This window comes from Callionymus lyra, chromosome 13 (genome assembly GCF_982586985.1).
Source record: "Callionymus lyra chromosome 13, fCalLyr1.hap1.1, whole genome shotgun sequence".
NCBI lineage: Eukaryota > Metazoa > Chordata > Actinopteri > Syngnathiformes > Callionymidae > Callionymus > Callionymus lyra.
The window spans coordinates 4,835,523-4,856,742 of NC_141830.1; the positions used below are offsets into that span (position 1 = coordinate 4,835,523).

The 21,220-nt window shown below is 37.8% G+C and overlaps 1 protein-coding gene across 2 annotated transcripts in view; it reads left to right on the forward strand.

Moving 5' to 3' along the window:
- The window catches only part of LOC148067014 (glutamate receptor ionotropic, kainate 2-like), a 150,224-nt gene that overhangs the window by 88,024 nt on the left and 40,980 nt on the right, over nt 1-21,220 (forward strand). For both annotated transcript variants that reach the window (XM_087806597.1, XM_087806599.1), the window contains exons 7-12: nt 5,131-5,274; nt 5,686-5,793; nt 7,527-7,640; nt 12,549-12,755; nt 15,525-15,748; nt 20,275-20,393. In XM_087806597.1, the coding sequence (XP_087662723.1) occupies nt 5,131-5,274; nt 5,686-5,793; nt 7,527-7,640; nt 12,549-12,755; nt 15,525-15,748; nt 20,275-20,393 (916 nt within the window). The remainder of the gene's footprint in view (nt 1-5,130; nt 5,275-5,685; nt 5,794-7,526; nt 7,641-12,548; nt 12,756-15,524; nt 15,749-20,274; nt 20,394-21,220) is intronic.

Sequence of the window (21,220 nt, forward strand, 5' to 3'; positions counted from 1 at the left end):
ATAGGAATTTACGGAAAAAAATAGATACTGAAGAGTATGTTGCACAGAGATGATTTCTTGAACTCTGTTTCATTCATTCACTTATTGAAAACTGCTTTATCACTAGCATTGCTTTTTGTTTAGTTTGTTTCATCCTATGACCAGCTAAACATGGCAATACCCTGCTGAACTAGGTAAAAAACCTTCAAAATTGGCAAATATCAGTAGATTTACATTGTTTATCCAAGTCATATTTTGAACTGCTCTTTCTGCATTTTGGAAATTGGTAATTGGTTATAATGTCAAATTTAATAAAAACTGAGATTGATACACTAAAAGAAACATTTTCTTGGATCTAAGATTTTAAATGTGAAAAATTATATTGATTTAGCGACTCAGAGTGAAAAGGTTTTTATGTTTTCTATTTCTCTCCAGTAAGCTGACTAACTTTTCAGGGTTTCACCCTAAGCAGCTGGAATAGGCTCCACCCCCCCATAATTAAATAAGCGGCAGAAAAACAATGAAATCTTTATAAAAAAGAACTGAAGAAAAAAGAATCTGTCTTACATTTTTTTCTTTGCTCTTATAGAAATAAAAAAACACAAAAATCTATTAGTTTGTCTAAAGTTAATTTGCTAATTGTTGCAAACCATCGTAAAAACCTGTTATATATTGAATTTTATTTTACGTATAACTAGCAACATACAAGAATTGCACTTAGTAAAACTTTGGGGAAGTAATGACAAAGGTGTTTTCCTCTGCTGCATAATCGTCAAGGGTTGGTTTTAGCAGCCTGCAGCACTTTCAAGGATTATCAATTTAACATTGAGGTTGGGTATTTCAAAGGTTATAAATATTTAAAAAGGATTAAACAGTTGATGAAGGGCGCATTTAAGACATCCCTGCTTTAAAGTTCAAGGGTACACTCATGACACTCTTAAAATGAGATTGTGTCGTTCCCAGACTGGAGAAAACACATCCATTACCGCTTCATTTTCATGCCAATGTTCATGAGCTGGCACGGATGCGGATAGAAAGGGAGGGCAGAATATTTGAGTAAGTCTTAAAACTGCAGAAATTAGGCTGAGCTCTAGAGATTCAATAAATCTCACACCCTGGCTGCTGGACTAGCGGGAGAAAGAGGAGGAGGCAACAGCGAGTGGAGAGATACTTAATGTTACTTCCCACCGGCTGACACCAGGGAGAGAAGCTTTTAAAGCATTTAGCTTTAATTTCATTCAGGAGTGACATAATTGATTTTAATGAGATGTTTATGGAGTGAAGTGCCGGTGTTGCTAAATCATGTGTAAGGCTGCCTGAGGGGTTCTTGTGAGGATGACACAGGGGAGAAGCAGGGAGGCACACAAAATCTCTGCTGCCAGAACTCTTCTCAGCAATCTCATCCTACTGCGCTCCTGCCTCCATCTAAATGCATTTGACTTCTTGTTTGAATTAAAGCATGTTTGTGCTACTTGTTCTTTCAGTGGGACTTGATGCTAAATACTGTATAAATTATATAAGACATCTTCTGTACAACACTTATTTAAGTTTTGATGTGATTCTTGAATTACTATTCAACTTAAGAGTTTTTTGCTAGTGAAAAAGTGTGAGAAGCTTCTTAAACAACAGGGGACAATTGAGCTAGTACCTGAAAATATCATATCAAATATCATAAATTCTCTGTCAACATTAAAACATGACAAACCACTGCATGTGGTGTCGCTTGTGTTCCTGCGGGACAATGTTTTTCTACAGCACCCCAGGTCGAAATTTACATGCAGCAGCCGCTCCAAAGTATTTTGATTGGTTTTCAGTCAAGCGAGACAAACACTAATTAGATTTTTTTCTAGAATCATTTGATAGGAACTGCTAAATTGTAGGCTTCTTTAATGGAGCAAGGATGATTGACACTTTGCTGATAGCTTCAACTACATTCAGCTGTTTATTGTCAGGAGGTGATGTTTACATCAGGGGATGGCTCAATCTGGCAATGCTGCATGAAGATTGATCTGATTTGACTTTGCATCTTGTCAGTCATCATGATAGCTTAACATACAGATTATAGACTAATTGTCTTCCAATCCAACATATTTTACAGGACAAAGCAACATTTTACACATACACGTGAAAAAGTTGTGATGGTCTGATGAAGCTTCATGATGCAGTGTCATAAGCCAGACTTGCATATGACTGCATACATACAACATGGAACACTTGACGACTGGACAGACACACAGGTGTTGTCAAGTAGGGTCCTACTTTTAGCAGCGTTTTGCTGATTTAACCCCACAACGTTTCTAGTAGGCTCAGCGGTGCATTCTGGCATCCCTGGAGCACCACCCTCTCCATCTGTGCAGCCTATTTATTTCGCAGACCAGTTGAGGTCTTTCCTTGTCAGCCAGAGGCACTGGCTACTTCCGATCTGTAAGTCTGGATAGTTCCTTTATGGCTTAGCATATTACTTGCCCGCTGATGCCCGCATCGTTCATCAGCCTTACAGTGGATGTAACCACAAAGCCCAGACATCCAACTTCTACGGAGCAGACCTTTTCTCTCCAGCCCCACTGTTCTGTTGCCTCTTATGCAAGATCCGAGTATCGCAGTTTCTTCCTTTCAAAGGCTTCCTGTACTGTATTCTCCTAGGAGACTGTGAGCTCCTCAAAGTACACTCTGCACTTTGAATTGGACCACCGGACTAGGCCTCAGGTTGGTGACGACGATCTCTGGTGGAACTGTAAGTCGTTGGCCCACGTCAACAAGCATTTGCCAGTCTCTGGATGCCTCCAGTTCACCAAACCTTTCCCTTGGTGGGAATTACCGCTGTCCTTGTTGCCCTTCCAGTACAAATGCCACGGGGTTAGCTCAGTTGGTTACTTTGGCAGCAAGGCATTGATGGTAGTGATGGGTTGATGAAGTTTCATGAAGGTGTGTCGTGTTGTTGAGAGATCAGAAGGTGGCACCATCCGTTTAGATATGATGTGATGTTGCATTAGACCAGGGGTGGGCAAACTGGTCCACAAGTCGGTAAAATTTTCCCTGGATCTGGAGCTTGTAATCCATGCATTAATGTATTATACTAATGCACAACACTCCATTTCATCTTAGTTATTAAAAGTAATCCATGCGTTTGTTTCTTCTCGTCTGGACTATTGTAACAATTCGTTTTCATGTCTTAACAAGAAGGAGCTGTCTCGTCTGCAGTTGATTCAGAACTCTGCAGCGAGAATTCTGAGCCGCTCTAGTAGAAGAACTCACATTTCTCCGAGCCTTAAAACTCTTCACTGGCTTCCAGTTTCTTTCAGGATCAACTTTAAAATTCTGGTTCTTACTTTCAGATCTATTCATGGTCAGGCTCCTCCTTACATCACTGATCTGATCCAGCCTTACACCCCAGCTCGGGCTCTGAGGTCTGTGGATCAGAATCTACTGATGGTTCCACGCACACGGCTCAGGACCAGAGGAGAGAAATCTTTTCAGGCTGTTGCTCCTAAGCTTTGGAACGATCTTCCTCTCTCTTTGCGCTTGATGGATCTACTGACTCCTTTAAGAAACATCTTAAGACGTTTCTATTTGTTCAGGCTTTTCCTAGAATTTCTCGAACTCCTGTGTTGTTCTCAGTATTATCTTGATCTTTAAAGTATGTACTTTTTTGAGTATTGTTTTGATTGTTTAAGCGCTTTGTGACCCTGGTCTCGAAAAGCGCTATATAAATATTACTTACTTACTTACTTACCTACAAGGGCCGGGGTGGTGCAGGTTTTTGTTCCAACCGATTTGGCATGCAAAGTTTAACCAATGAGGTTTCAGCTAAAACAAGCAACACCAGACTGACAGTCAACTGATTACATTTCTGTGCAGAGAATGCCATCTAGTGGTCTCTGAAAATAATGACACTCCTTCATGAAGCTTCATCAGACCATCACTAATTGATGGTGGTTACCCTGCTTTCCAGAGTGGCTGCCAAGCCCATGGGCACTCTGTCGTGGCTCCAGTTGTACTGTCCTTGGGAGACGCATACTTTACATCCGACAAGAATGTGTAACATTAGGCCGATCTCTATAGCCTCAAGGATTGACAGAGTCTGTAGGGTATAAACATTTATTTAAACAATTATCTTATGGTTCCACTGTAACAGATAAAGCATCATTAATATCCTTTTCGATATCCTTTTTGAACCTGCTTAATTTAATCATTGTGTTTGACAAGCCAAAAAACACAGATTGTTTAGGTATATCTGGCTAACCTCCCATCTTTCTCAAGTAACAAGTAACAATCCTTAGTAGAAAGTGCTAATTCTTCACGTTTGATGGGGTTTCAGGTCATAGTATATTGAGTTTGTCCAGACATCACAAGCTAATAAATAGAATGCCAACATTTTTGTTTGTGCCACTTGAAAACAATGAATCTTTGCTCTTTCTTCTGATGAAGCAATGCAGCTAGAAATAACCCATATGCTCCTAGAGTCGAGGCAAAGTTAAATATAAATAGTCATTTTATTTCCTATTTCTATTACTAAAAATGATGGTTGGTGAGGCACAGCTTCCCCTGACCACAAGTCAGTGCAATACAGCATATACTGTCCAGGCTCTCCAGCCTACTTGTTAGGCTTCCCCGATTACAGGAGGTGCAGCCATTGGGTTTTAGACTGGAATATGCAGATTCAATAGGAGGTTGCACAGAGACATTGGTCGTAGCAGATCAAACTCCTCCCTATTGCCTCGAGTAACTCCTGCTCACCTATTTTCGTAAGAAGTTTTTGATGAGATGAGTAACCATGAAAACCACATGTAGCTGAACACAAACTCCCAAAAAAATACATTCCATTTAATTCACAATGAACAGCATTTGCAAATATTCGGAAAAGTGAGGAACATTTAATCTGGGGTTTAATAACAACAATTGTTGAATAATATTTTATTAATCAAAACATTTTTGATCGTTTTCCTACCATGGCATGCTACAGCAACATCAAATGTGTGAAATGTCGGTGGCTTTAATGTCATTGGCCCTCCAACAAAAATAACCTTGCATCATTTGAAGGCTCTGATTTGATGTGGCAGTGATAGGCGTCAGATTTGGAACTGATACTTTGCCTGGGCGGCCTCATGCATGTCAATGACCCTTTGCATCCCGTCTCATTTCCTCTTTCAGACAGAAGCTGCGTTGATGTATGATGCAGTGCACGTGGTGGCCGTGGCCGTGCAGCAGTCTCAGCAGATCACTGTCAGCTCTTTACAGTGCAACAGACACAAGCCGTGGCGTTTCGGGAACAGATTCATGGGCCTCATCAAAGAGGTAATTTCTTCCTGACCTGCGTTTCTAAAAACCCTTTATCTGTAGTCGCTATAATAAAGCTCCGCAACTCCCGACTACACACATGGCGATTTAAGATAGATAAATAAATAAGAAAATAATTAGAAGCCTATCAAATGTTTCTGGCCTCCCAGAATATAACAGTAGAATTTAATGGGTAATTGAGGAAAGTGTGGTTTATTAAAAATGCATATTTAAAAAGGTTACTAAAAGCAACATTACATAACATTTTGAAATTAAATCTTGTTTTCATAATGTCTGCAATGATTTGTTTAATTTTTATTTTCTGTGCATATAATCTAATGCTTAGATTTTGTGTTTGTTCATCAATATTTTAGTAGCTACAAGTCGACTATAGTTAACCATGGTGCACTCTTCCTTTCTGTACCTAAGGCTCATTGGGATGGCTTGACTGGAAGAATCACTTTCAACAATACTAATGGATTGAGGACAGACTTTGACCTGGATGTTATCAGTCTGAAGGAGGAGGGGCTTGAGAAGGTGAGTGACGTTTGAAAATGGCAATGATGAGCTTAAAATTACAAACACGTCAAAGGGATACTAATAATTACACATGCCAAGAGTCAGAACACTAGTCTGCTTCTGTCTAGATATATTAAAATCAGCGAATATTTTTTGAAAAGCTGCATCATTCAATATATATATATATACTTCTTTTTTTTTTTGCATTAAGAAATATAAATATTACAGTGATATAATCATCAAAAGTAATTGTTCTTGAACTGATCATTCACATTCAACACTTCAAATTTAATCTATTTTCTACTCCCCCTCACGTCTACTACAAGTACCTGGAGATTCCAACAACAAATGTAGAATATACAGAAATATTCAATTTTCTTTCTGAATAATTTCTCATGTCAAGGCTTCAGTACAAGATGGGCTACATTCAGTCGCTACAATAAATTGGATAAACATTTGTCTCATTGTTTAAAAAAAATTGTGACTCTCTGTTGACATCAGGGTGAGTGGAAAATTGGAATTTTGAATCATTTTAAGCCTTGTTAATTGATGTAAGCCAAACACGATTGGAACAATTCATATTAATAAAAATTATAACAACAATAACAATGATGATGATGCAAATAATAATAGTAATAATAATTTTATAAAACATTTGGCATTTTTAGATTAGTATCAGCCTCGCAATGTGGTCAACAAACATCCAAAGCAGCATCTACAGAGCTATTTGAGCTTAAGAGGACCTGTTACTCATGTAAAAGTTATTTTTATGTGTTATTTTATGTAGAGTACTCCATTTGTATTTATATTGCATTAAATATATCAAGTTACAACATATGCCTCAGCATTTGTTTCTGTGCATGCATATGTGGATTACTCTTTTTCCCCAAAACACAATCTCTTTAGGTTTTATCCTGTCACTTTAACATTCATGACATTATAAGCGGTGAGAGAACATGCTAAAGCAGCTGATATCAACAGGATTTTCTCATGTGACTGTCAACACTTTGCTCTTCAGCTTCTTTGCTGAAGCAGCTCCTCTGGGCCTTTTTGTGCCTGCACTGCCATGACTTGTTTATTTCAATAATAAAACCTTTCAGAGGCCCTACAGCATCATGAAGCTTGAATTAAAGGGTTGATTTGCAATTACAAAAGTATCTGGAGCTGTCGCTGATGTGGATTAGAGTTGCCCCCTCAAGTGATTCCCTGGGCTGTAGTAGGCTGGTTGTGAGACTGGCAGGTGAACATTTCAGGAGGAGAGGCAAAGTAAAACAAAGTGAATATAATGTGACATATTAGGAGATATCGCTACCATTCTCCAACTCTTTATCATCAGCTTGCTAACTGGTGTTTTCTCTCAATTTTTCTGGAGGCTGATGAGTATGGGCTCGTCAAAAAGTATCTTCTAGTCGTCCATGGAAATAAATACCAGAAGAAACCATGGATCACAACAAGAGGCCAACAAAACGCATTTAAGGAATACAAAATACATCGTTTAAAAAAAATATGATTAAATTAATACAGAAAGAAAAAGCTGACTGAAATGAAAAAGCACCCAAAAAAGTGTTTGGAAGGAAGTATAAGTCAAACCAGGAAACCTGCAAGATTTTCTAAATAAAATGCTGGGAATACCTTTATTAGGCTTTAGTTTAGTTTGATATGTTTGATTGTATTGCATATGTTTATTTGAGTGGATCAACATACAGTACTACATTTGAAAAATAATTATATTTGTTTTCTCTCTTGCTTAGATTGGAACCTGGGACCCTCTGAGTGGCCTGAATATGACGGACGACCAAAGAGGGAAGACCACGAGCATCTCCGACTCTTTATCAAACCGAACCCTTGTCATTACAACAATACTGGTATTTATTCATTTCTTTTTATTCTTATTTTCCATTTTCATTTGCCATATGGTGTGGTCCAGAGCACAACAACTTTCTAAGAACCAGACAGTTAATACATAGTTTTACAGTAAGTAAGTAAGTAAGTCATTTTTATTTGTATAGCGCTTTTCCAGACCAGGGTCACAAAGCGCTTAAACAATCAAAACAATATTCAATAAAGTATATACTTTAAAGGTCAAGATAAAACTGATAACACAACAGGAGTTCCAGAAAATCAAGGAAAAGTTGGTTGTTGGCCTTAATTGGCTAGTGATAACCAATGGATTCATGCCAAGCTGAAGTCTCTCTAGTCATCGTGGACAATAGTCACTTCAGAAGGCGCTTTATTATTTATTCAGGCACTTTTACACTGAGCTCTATCTTTCTTCTTCTTCAGTGGGTAAGAGGGATGTTTAATGTCTAATGGACCTCCTCCATCATCAGAAGTCGTCAGAAAGCTCTCCTAGAAAGACTGAGCTCAGCTTCTACTCCAGCTCAACTTGTTTAAGGAATCCTTAAAGGGCAACTAAAGGGTTGATTTAAATGTCTTTTAAATCGATCTTGGACCTCTATTGTACTCATTAGTATGTGTCTGTTTGTATAAAACTCTCTTTTGGTTGAAATAATTACATTAGAAAAAGCGCTGGTTTTTTTTAGTGCAGGATTCAGTTTTTCTCTCACATCTACTATCAATCTCTTTCACACACTATCAAACTCTCCCAGATAAACTATCAATCTCTTTCACATATGCTGTCAAACCCTCTCACATATACTGTCAAACTCTGTCACATCATCTTTCAAATGATCTCACATACAGTGGGTCTCATTTCTGAAGTGCGAGAAAATCTCTCCACTACAGGAAACCTAGACTAGATTCATGAAGCATGTGGAATACTGAGATCTGATCTTAAACACGTGAGTATTTGACAAATCCTCAAAGTCAAAGCAGCTCATTGTAATGAGTCATTAGCATAAACCTCTGCCCATGTAGAGCCAGGGAGAAAAGCTTCGCACTTATATTGCACTTTGTAATGTGAACTAAAAGTAGGTGCATGATTTGAATATAACTAAAAATAAAAGATAACACATTTAGCCACTGCATATGTATTTCTGGAAGCCAGGAGTTGTGAAACAAGTTGATAGAATGCATGAGATAGTTTAATAGTGTGTAAAAGGTTGATAATAGAGGTGAGAAAATATTATAGAAACTACCTCTTTCATTGTGTCTGCTTGGTTCTAATGGTTGTATCTGTGGTATCTTGTAAGTTAACTTATAAGTTATTACTTAATACACTGTAGTTCATTTGGCCTACTTAGTAAACATCATTGGTATTCATTAAATAATAATATTCCTCTTCAGTTAGAGTGGAAGGTGGAGTAGTTTTCCTAATCTGCCATTTCAGGCCGAAAGTGTATGAATTAAATACAACAGCTTTTACTGTCTCTTTATAGCCAAATGGAATTGTAATGGTGCTTTATGTGGGAGCAATTACAGAAGACTGGAACAGCTCTCAGCCATAGCAAACTCTCCTCGAAGATGTCATTATTTTTAAGCTTTCTCCACTTGATATATCCTTCTGTGCTTTGCCTGAGCTGCCCTTTCCTCACAACACTTTCTCTGGAAACCCATTTCAGATGAGCCAGAGAACCCCAAAGCTCTTCCAAAAAGGTTTAATCAGTTTCCATAGGACACATTTGGGGGAAAAAAGACAGTGTTCCCTCCCTTAATCGTCTTTAAGTTTATGCAGCTTCACCACTTCGCAGATTTATTTGGGGGGGGGGGGGGGTCTTCAAATATTGCGGAGGCTTCGCTATGTTGTGGGATTAAGGGATGCACCACAAATTACACATCATGCTCTTGGCTAACAGATGAGCACTGACCACTTAGAGTGGCTCAAGGACCGCTGCATACAGAACTTTTGCTCTCACTTTACTGAAGGTCCAATCAAAGTCTCAAGAAATACAGTACGATAAATGGATTGCTATTATTTTCCAAGCCCTACTATGCCAATGGAGGCTTTAGACGACATGGAACCTGAAGCAGAGCCTCAAAAAACGACAATCACAATAGCTGTGATAATTTCATCAGCTTTGCAGTAACAGAGAAAAGCTAGTAGCTTTCACAAGAAAAAAAAAAAAAAACTACAATAAGGTAAAGCTACGGCAAGAGGGTGAAGATGATGATAAGTTGGATGGTTAAGTTAACATTTAACGAAAACGTTGTACTTTGAAGACAAATGGAAGATAGTATAGATATAGGAGCAGACTATACCAATCTCCCTGTACAAGGTATTTCAGGGAATAATTACTGGCCTGGACATGTTCCATGTCTACTGACTAAGTAACTAACTGCGAAGATATTGGACAGACCCGGCATTACGTGGTTTACATATGTTAGGAATAACAGTGGAGCAGAATGGTTGCTCTAGACTGCAGAACCAGACAGACCAGCCCGTGCACTGTTTTGATTCATTACAGGAAATCTAAGAATGAATTCCACACTCCTGGATCTAGTAGAGCACAGAACATCCCCAAGGAGACTCCTCACCCTGGCCATTACCTTGTCAACTTGCTGCCTACTGGCAGGCCCTACAGGTTACTGCGTTAAGAGAACTAGGAAGTACTTAACTGTCATTTGCAATTTACCTAACATTAATGTATTATACTAATGCACAACACTCCATTTCATCTTAGTTATTAAAAGTAATCCATGCGTTTTTGTCTTCTCATCTGGACTATTTCAACAGTTTGTTTTCATGACTTAACAAGAAGGATCTGTCTCGCCTGCTGTTTATTCAGAACTCTGCAGCGAGAATTCTGAGCCGCTCTAGTAGAAGAACTCACATTTCTCCGATCCTGAAAACTCTGCACTGGCTGCCAGTTTCTTTCAGGATCAACTTTAAATTCTGGTTCTTACTTTCAGATCTATTCATGGTCAGGCTCCTCCTTACATCACTGATCTGATCCAGACTTACACCCCAGCTCGGGCTCTGAGGTCTGTGGATCAGAATCTACTGATGGTTCCTCGCCCACGGTTCAGGACCAGAGGAGAGAAATCCTTCCAGGCTGTTGCTCCTAAGCTTTGGAACGATCTTCCTCTTTCTTTGTTTTTGATGATCTACTGACTCCTTCAAGAAACATCTTAAGACATGTTTATTCATGCAGGCTTTTCCTTGATTTTCTGGAACTCCTGTGTTGTTTCTCAGTGTTATCTTGATCTTTTAAGTATATCATTTATTGAGAATTGTTTTGATTGTTTAAGCGCTTTGTGACCCTGGTCTGGAAAACCACTCTATAAATATAAATTACTTACTTACTTACTTATTTATTTTTACAATTACAATTAGGGCTATTCTGATTCTGATTCTATAATAGAATGTCTGAAACTGTAATAGGTCAACAAGACTCTAAATGTCCATTCATTGCTCATTCAATAACACAACTGAACTAAACCCTTGAGTCAAACTTCAAGCCAATTTCATGAGTCTCTATAAAATGTGGAATCTGACAAGGATCTCTTTCCACTTAACTTCTAGCGATGTATCTTTTCTTTCTTCCTTCTCATACCAACAATAATAAAATCAATCACTTATAGACGAGCAGATAAATACCTTTTACAACATTGTTATTTAGAGACTCATTCAGATTCAGATTACAGTGTCTAGGAAATTGCTGTTTGTCAAAATGTATTACAGCACTGCTCTTCTTGGGAGCATGCTGGAAAACTGATTTGATTGCAGTTATTAGCAGAAACTCATATGATTGCTATATTAATAATTAAACATGGAGAGATGTCACTTCACTTTTCAGGCAATAATGTACAATAAATACATGATGTCAATATGGTAAAGGTAAAAGGGGGGGATAGCTCATTGGCACGTTCAAATGGTGTATCACAAAGTGACTGACGTTACTATTGATAGGTCAGACATTCTAAGAACTTCATTATTAGCCTTCACCCTATTCTCTTTTGGATGAAGGCGTAGAGGAAAGACAGAAGGCCAAATAGCCCTTGAAAATGAGTGAGGTCTAAGGCACAGTTGAAACAAGCTTCCAACAATGGGAACACTTAGCCTTAGAAGAGACGTCGTCAGTCAGCAGCGATACAAATTCAAGACCAGAAAAGGTACCAGAAATATCTTGTTTGCGTTGAGGACATTGATATTGAAGTATATTCAAAGTCTGAAGGATGTCACTGTGTCTTTATAGATCTAGAAAAGGCCTCCAAGTCCTTATATGAAACTTAAACATTTGTATCAAACAAATCACTGTGTGCTAATGTGTCCTGTGATTGTTTCTGATAATTATAGTTTTTTGACGAATGACAGTACAAGTCAAATGTTCCTACATGGTTAACAACAGCGTCTCTGTTTTTACGTCCTGCAGAACAGATAACAAATATCCAACATGGAGACAAGCAGAAACACAGGGAAACAGTTGATCAGTGAAGAGGGATTTGGTTTTCTTTTCAAAATATTTTTAAGAGCCAACCCCTGCATTAAAAACCTTTGTCTGGCCCAAAGGGTGGAGCTAAACACACCAATAATTCCACTCGTTTCTGCTCATCTTGATGTTTGACATTCTTGCGCTCAGTTTTAAGTTTTGAAGTCGTCAGTTTGTACATTTCAATGTCTATAATTTGCTTTTGTAGAATTTTGCCTGGCAGGACATGGCACAGCTCCCTGGTTTTCCACACTAGCCGCACACACCTATACACACACACCCACATTCAAACACAATTACACTAATGCAGGCATGCACACACTCACCCACTCATACACAAACACAGGGTGGATCTGTCAGGTGTCAAGATCTATTAAGACCTAAGACCAAATTGATGCTCGGTACTTCCAACTTTCAACACCTCTCTTCTGTTCCACCCGACAGGAGGAGCCCTATGTAACGTTCAAGAAATCTGACAAGCCCCTGTACGGGAACGATCGCTTTGAGGGCTACTGCATCGACCTGCTGAAAGAACTCGCCAAACTTTTGGGCTTCAACTACGTGATCCGTCCTGTTGAGGATGGGAAATATGGTGTCCAGGATGAGGTCACAGGCCAGTGGAACGGCATGGTGAAGGAGCTGATGGGGCATGTAAGTATCAAGTTCAAATTACTAAGCAGTGGTCACCTTCTCATTGGCACATACTGAATCAATGTAGCGAGTCCATGGAGTGGGATCAGCACAAATGACAGTGAATGAAAGCCTTGATAATGGGCTGATAAAGCTTAATAACCCATACAATAAAGAGTTCATTATGTAAGCTTAAAAATGATGGAAGGTTTCCTTTGAATAACTGTTAAAAATGTCTACTGAGCAGTCTCTTTAAGTGGGCTTTGAAAATAAGAATACAGTTTCATGAAGCTTCATTGACCCATTACAGTGTTTGCCAAACAACGATTATATCTTTAACTTTATGCCTGGTAGAAGATACTCATTTAGGAGATTAAATTGTCCAGAGAAATTAAAACTAGTTTGTTATCCTTTCCTGGTATAAATCTGTCATGTATTAATAGTAGTGGAAATGTAAATACACCTGGTGTTGATGGTAATGTATTCCATTATAGTATCAACACAGCACACTAGACCTCAAGTCTGTCTCTCAACCTGACAATTTTCTACCACATTGGGGGAAATCAATAGAAGCAATAACTCTGTGTCCCGACTTGTTCTGTCCAAACTGTAGCCTGATTTTTTTGTTTTTCAAGTAACCTCACTTGTGGAAGGTTCAAAACCCCTGCACTTCCACAAATAGACTATATCCAAAGGTTGGATAATTTACAAAAGTTTCCATTTTAGTCAATCACAAAGGAGTGTTTTTTTTCGATATAATAAGACCTGGTTGGTCAGGACCCACAACAATTGTCAGTTACTTTTATTCACATTATATTAATACATCATAAACCTTTTAAGAACTAGATAATGTATTAATGAGTATTAATAAAAGTGAAAATGAATTAATGAAAAATAATAACTATGATGTTGGGAGTCAAAAAGATTTTGTAGGGTTTTGTTAAAAAAAAGTGTTAAATTAAATGTTTTCTGAGCATCTGACCTGCCGTTTCTCTCCCAGACCTTCTGATTAGTAGAATATTTTATTAGTCCCTCCAGGACAACTGCTAGCAAACTGGAAGAAATCTGCGTCATTTATCAAACCAGACCACAGTCTTCCGACTACAGTTCGGACAGAACAGGTTCAGATAAAGAGTTATTGCTTCTATTGATTTCTCAATAGAACTAAAAGAACAGCTGTAGTGTCAGGTCCAGACAAACCATCAAAAAAGTAATCATTAGATGGGATTTGTCTTATGAAAAGTAAAATGAAAGGAACAATACCGTTATAGAAATTAAACTCAGACAAAATGATCATGGTTTTCGAGTGAGACAAATAGAGAGATAGATCGTTTAACAATGGAAGTCCAAGTATTGTTTCAGAATACAGTGATATAGTTGAAGGTGAAATAGTTGAAGTCGCCCCTGTAGAGCTTATTAAAAACATACACACAGCACTCTCTACTCTCAGAGCAGATCATTAGTCCAGTTTAGACAAACTGCGAGGTCCGGAATACTGTCACCATCCAGCCTGCAGTCAATATCCTTCCCATCAGGCGTAGTGCCGGGAGGGTTGAAGTCCCCCTAATCATCTCCACCCTCGAACCCTGAGCACAGTCAATCCAGTCTGTCTTTTCGTTGAGGGCGCAGAAGGTGCTTTTTTATTTTAATTTTAAAAGAGGCAGAGCCAGAAATAGTGATTATGTGATTATATGATGGTGATTACATTTGACAAGGCGAAGACCACTGAGGTGAAAATGCTGTAAAGTCAAAGCTTACTGTCACATATGCTGTATGTAGTGGAAAGAGTTTGATCTAATGAGGAAGAGAAAACACAACTGAGAATCTACAGTGTAATCCGAAGAAATATAGCAGATCATTCCAGACAATATTGTACTACTTTAAAGGAACTATCTACTAACAAAAATCTAAAACAAACAAAAAAAAATACTTTCATTTTTATTTTATGGGTATTTGTATCAGTATTCTGAAGCAAGGTCACCTTTTTTTTCAAGAAGTTTAAAGTCAGACAATGGGGCAGGAACCATAAAAAAGTGAAACAAATATATTCAATATATTGGGTTTATTAATAGAAAATGTAGTTTATTTTACTTTACAAAGACATGATCACATCAAATATGAACAAATCCAAGAAAGAGGCAATAGGATAGAATGAAAAAAAAACAACCTAAATCAGATTTTCATTTTTGCGCTGACTAGACAAGTAATTAACCATCAATCAGCTTCAATCAAATATTGAGGCACAATTCCTAATGAAGGCCCTGCAACCGACCCAAGTGCCAAAAAAGAAATAATCAAAAACAAATACATTGAGTCTGTACATTCAAAACTCCATTTAAAATCTGCTTGCTTAGTTGAGTATTGCCTTAATGTGTCTAACAAAGGTATTTCTTTGGCTACATGCTTCTGTGTAAACGGAAAAATTAGATTCCTTAATTTAATTAATCAGAGAAATTAATTAATTCCTCTGCATCTATTTCTGTTCTTGTTGGTAGTAACTGGGCTGCATTTTGCAGCTGCAAGACAATGATGCTTGAACACAATAGGAAACAGGGAAAGTAAAGAAAATACAGTATTTCAACTGCTGGAGGGTAAAAGATGAGTTGAAAAGGTTAACTTAGTAGGAGGTTTTAAGAGAAAAAAAACATTTAATGTTATTTGATTTTACAATTGTCAACATAAACAGTGTGTATAGATCTTGGTCTTAATGTGGTTGAATGTAAAACCATCCAGTATTGTGCTTGTTACTTGTTACTTATACATGTACCTCTTTATGCTTGATGTTGACAGAAAGCGGATCTGGCAGTGGCCCCCCTCGCCATAACATATGTGCGCGAGAAGGTCATCGACTTCTCCAAGCCCTTCATGACCCTGGGTATAAGTATACTGTACCGCAAGCCTAACGGGACCAACCATGGGGTCTTCTCCTTCCTGAACCCTCTCTCGCCAGACATCTGGATGTATATTCTGCTGGCTTACTTGGGTGTCAGTTGTGTGCTGTTTGTCATCGCCAGGTAAAATGCCTCACACACAGAAACTTGTGCTTTTATTAGGCATCTTAACAACTTAACTCAATGATTGCTGAACATGTATCCTGTGCACACTAGGTACCGACGGCTCGACTATTTGTGCGCAGATTTTGCTGATGTGAATCCAATCCACACGTTTGTTTGTACATATTCAACAATGGTGATCTCCCCTTCTGTGGTTTCTCTTACAAAGAAATCAGATTTAATTATGTTTAATCTGGTGTAGTTTTTCTATTAAATGATGATGTATCCTCAGCGATGCTTACATCCGCACCACCACAAGTTTGTGTATGAGTGACTTAGATGTTGATGTCCCTCTCTTACCTCTTCTCCTCTGTTCCCAATGCCTTATCCTGGACTCACATCAAAAGCAACTGGTTTGTGGTGACTCACACCTAAAGTGTTTTCTCTATTGGCAATCTGGCATTTTTGTGGGTTGACATTAGGATTTTATTCCATTATAAGGGTACAATCAGATTGACACCACAGGGTACCAAAGGCAATATTTGTTAAGATCCAGCTGATTGTACCAGCCCTTCTATGGAATCACTTTCTTCTTTCTTTGCTATAAGCCCCGACCATTGAGTAAATATACAATAAAAAGTGTTTCATTGGATCAGGCAGCTGCCAATTAAAATATCTAATATGGTGCATTGAACTGGATTAAACACATTGGAATCTCAGGATTGCATTAAACCAAATGTGACACTCGATTCTAAGTTTGGAGAAACTCCGGGACTCAAACCTTTCTCCATCCATGGTGTTGAGTAAGAGAAGCGAAACTTGCGTTTTAGCTATGAAGGTTATTATAAGTTGAACGTGATTTACCATCTTCAAATACTATATATTTGGTAAATTCACCACATTATTTTACTTAAATGACTGATTTCCTGCCTTCTGATTTTCAATTAATTTCTTTAACCTGCGTCAACATGAAACACACACGAGTTGTATGAGCTGAACGTAGAAATGTTGATGTAATATTTAATAAATCTAAACAATTATCCAACCAAACTGATACTTAGAGTGTAACCAACATATTGTGTAACCACAAATGTATTATACAGTGGTGACAAATAAATGACAATTTAGCAGTTACTAAATTTTAAATCTGTTCAAAGAGAAAACTGGCAGAAACAATGTTTACTAAAAGTATTTTAAGCTCACGAGGAAAACTGTGTCTTTTTTGACCTTGTAATGCAAATTGTGCATCTTTTATGACTACATTTGTGATCTGGTAGTAAGTTAAAAATCTTCTTGTGGGAGTAGTTCATCGTGTTCACTATGGTCAAAAGGAGGCTGAAGGGTTGAGAGTTGTTTGTCTGTTTTCTTTAACAAGTTTATTAAGTTGGGTTTACCCGCAGACTGTTCACTATTCAACAGTCTAATGTTTAACAAACTTAATAAAATTAATTTTATAATATTGACTCGTCTGGGTCAGTGTTTGAATCCCATTCCCTCGCTCTAATACTTTTCTCTCCGTCTCTTCAACTCATGCTGAGGTACAGATACAGTTTTTGAGTGACATATAGCACTCATCCCTTTTGAAATTGCATTCATTTTTAACTACGGATTCATTTTTATTATTTCAGCATATATGGTGTGATCAGTGGTATTCAAGCAATCCTGATGGACTACTTGGTTTTCAGATGTTTCACTTGTTAAAAAGGCTGTAAATCGCCTTTTTATGTTATAAAAGCTTCAGATTACTCTGGAGAGTATGTCAGAAAGAAAACATTTTGCAAAACCTCAAATCCTATTTAAATGTTTGTTGAAGGCTCCAGGAACAGGACAAACAAGATTGGGTTCAAAAGAATTCAGAATGTTTAATTTATTATTTTATCAAAGTAAATTGTAAATTACACTTGAGTACTACTTTCAATGTGGGAAAAGTAAATTGATGCACCATTTTGAATCAATTAACCTAAATCTCAGACACTGTGTTGCACATGGGCCTTAATATGTGGATATGGACTAAAGGGATAACCTGTGGCCATTATTAAGGGATCTCTCAATTACACAGTTTTTCACACTATATCTACTTCAGTATATTACTAATTAATTATTGCCTCAAGGTCCGGATTATGAAGGGATATCAATATGCACTGGCAAATTGTCCTTGTCTGGTTTTTTGCTCATAATACAGGGTTCATACCACGATTAAAGATTACATTTAAGATAGATTTAAAGATAGATTAATGATAAAAAATGTTTTTATTCTTTCTTGAAAAGTGGTACCCAGTGACGTGCTTATGAAGCCCTATTAGGAAGTTCCCTTAGTGCCACTAGATGGAACTATAATCAATTGGGTGACTATTCATCTGACACCTATCTATATGACACAATGTATAATTAGTTTAAAATGACTTCATATCTATGTATAATGGCTTCTATAAACATGTATCAAATGAAATGATATCATTTCCATTTTGCGATAATCTTAAAAAGCATCATCCGTTTAAAAATGATGATTATTAGAATATCTGCTCAAACTAAAAATATTATAGGGCAAAGGGGGCTTGTGCAGTGAGCTCTTGAATGAAGGACAACACTTCATGAAGCTTCTATAGCCCATCATTGTTGGTGAGATCCACTTCTGAATAGTGTACAGATTTCTACAGCTCAGATGTTGGCAGCATTCTTCAAAATGTAGTTTCATTCAAATGGCTGTTCAAAAGGGCCTTTTAACCATTTGACCTTTTTCGAGACTAAATCATCAACAGTACAAATGTTGACTTTTCAGTTCACTGGAACTGCAAACCCCTTGCAACCCCTGGAATTAATGTCCTTATCTTATCTTTCCTTATCTGATGACTAAGTATTTAACTTACAGCATCAATTAAAAAGACTAAATACATGTAGATGACAAAAGCTTAGGAAAGGTTGAGGTCACTAAACATGAAGAGCAACATGTGCCGCTTCTTTTGGTCGCTAGCAGCTGCATCTTCACGGAAACAAACCGATTCCTATTTACCGATTTGCTCTTCCTTGCATTGACCTTGGAATATTTGTCTCCCATTGCAGAAGATACCGACCTGAGTTACTGTAAGGGCACCGTAATTGTTTTAAAATGACAGACAAAGCAATGCCAAGGTGAGAGACCAGTTTAGCTTAACTAGTTTTTGGCAATCACTGACCCGACAACTGCACTCCTCAAAACTCATGGTCAGCAATATTTCCTTTTCTCAAGGGGATTAAAGTCATCCCATCTGGAAACACCTCGTCATGTGGGACTACTGTCCACGTATAATCGAAGTTGAGGCGAGCTACTGAACTATATTGAGTGTTGCAAATTGACATGCTAGAAAATCTGAGTTTCAATGAAGGTAGGATATTGATTTAAGGGCATGGCTCACCTCAAAGCAGAAAATGAGGTCATTGAGTAGTTCTCCACTAAATCCTTCCTCAGTGTGACAGAGGTCGAAGAAAACATCTGAGCTGACTTCATTATAATAAAAAAAAAAAGCCCATTAGACAGTGACTGAAGTGCATCACCGGCGATGTCGTCCTATCGACATGCGCATGCATTAACTTGAAGCATTTACTGTAAGCAGCTTGAACCACTTCACTCCTAACATCAACTCAAGGCCTCCTAGTCTCTTCAGTATCACTGACTCTTATCCTCTTGCGTGCTACGAGTACTTCAGCTTCTCCCATTAGAAGTCTCTGTTCTGCGTTATGAGTGTTTTGTAGACTTCATTCATGCTTCAAAACACTTGGAATTAACTTAAGTCATATGAATCCAATGCAGAAAAAGTAAAATATAGGCGTTCCACTAGTTTATACCTGGTGGAGGTACCAATACCAAATTGGAGTCAGGGCTGCCAAGAACACTACAGTATATCACAGTAAGAACTATGAGACCCTTGCATTCATGAAAACGTTAATTTGTAGACCTGTGTCTGGATTTTTTTATTCCCTCAATGCATTTCAATAGTGTATAACTGTGAGTGTATGTTTATTTGTGTTCATTAAACTGCTGGCGACACAACGGAGCCCTTAGTACTGATGCAAAACTTGGGCGCCAAATCAGGTCGGCATGTTTAGTCGTGGACCGATCAACCTTCACTAATGTAATGTCACATTTATTTAGCAAGAATAAATGAAAAGTAGCTGTTCACTTGCGATAAAGGAGGCTGGTTTCAGGTGCCGGGCATGAAGGGAATTAAGAGTCTGATCTGCTGAATATTAATGCTTTTCAAGATTAGAAAGTATAGTAGCTGCTTTTCTCCTCACTTAACCTTTCTGTGGTGTTTAAATGACCACGTAAAAAGAGGAAGTATGGAGTAGTAATAGGGTATTCAGCAAAGAAAGCCTACTTTAATTTGTGAAGGATTTTTTAACATGTTCATCTTTCAAAATGTCAGAATCCAAATGTATCTAATGTATTTTCCTCACTGTCTCCACAGATACGGCAAACACAGATGTCCTGTAAACTGTAAACATAATTGCATTTTCCTTGTGTTTGTTTTATTTTTGTTTGCTTTTTTTTTTTTTTTCACCTGTCACAGGTTTAGTCCCTACGAGTGGTATAACCCTCACCCTTGCAATCCTGACTCGGATATAGTGGAAAACAATTTCACCCTGCTTAATAGTTTCTGGTTTGGAGTTGGAGCTCTCATGCAACAAGGTAGACGCCTCTGCCTTCCCCTTCTTTCTTTCTTTCTTCTTCCCGGCACAATTCCCACATTTTTTTCCTGGTGCTTAACGTTGCTTTTGAACCAGGTCTGTGACGATGCATGGGGGCCTCTGTGCATGTAGCTCACTGAAGTGCAGGATGCTAGTCTGAGATAGATATATATATAGATAATGATGTGTAGACTTTCATGCATGCTCCCCTCACCTGATCAGTGCAGGTAAGTGCATCCACTTCCATCCAGGACATGTGCATATATTAGACAAGGCCAGCTCCGGTGGTGGCCCTCGACTATACCTTACCTTCGCCAATCGAATGAAGAAATTAATAGGAGTTGCATGAACATTTTGCTTCGTCAAATCAAGAGGATTCAGGACACAGTGGATTAGTCACCATCTCTGTCCTGTGACTGACAAGTTTCAATTGCATTTCTAACAGAAACAACAACAAAACTTTTTAATCATTAATCTCCAAAGTAAATACAAAAATTGTAATTAATACATACTGTATGTAAAGACAAAATAAATACATTAAATGACATTAAAAATGGTTGTTTTTACAACTGTATATGTATATTTTACCGTCATTTGTAATGTGACATATAGTTTACAACAGACATACATATCACTTATATATACTTATCAGTTTTATCTTGACCTTTAAAGTATATACTTTATTGAATATTGTTTTGATATACGCGCTATACAAATAAAAATTACTTACTTACTTACTTACATGCAAACAAACTGCAAAACAATATTTATTTCCTTTAGTCTTTGGCAACATTTGAAAAAAAAACAGATTAGAATGAGAGAATAGAA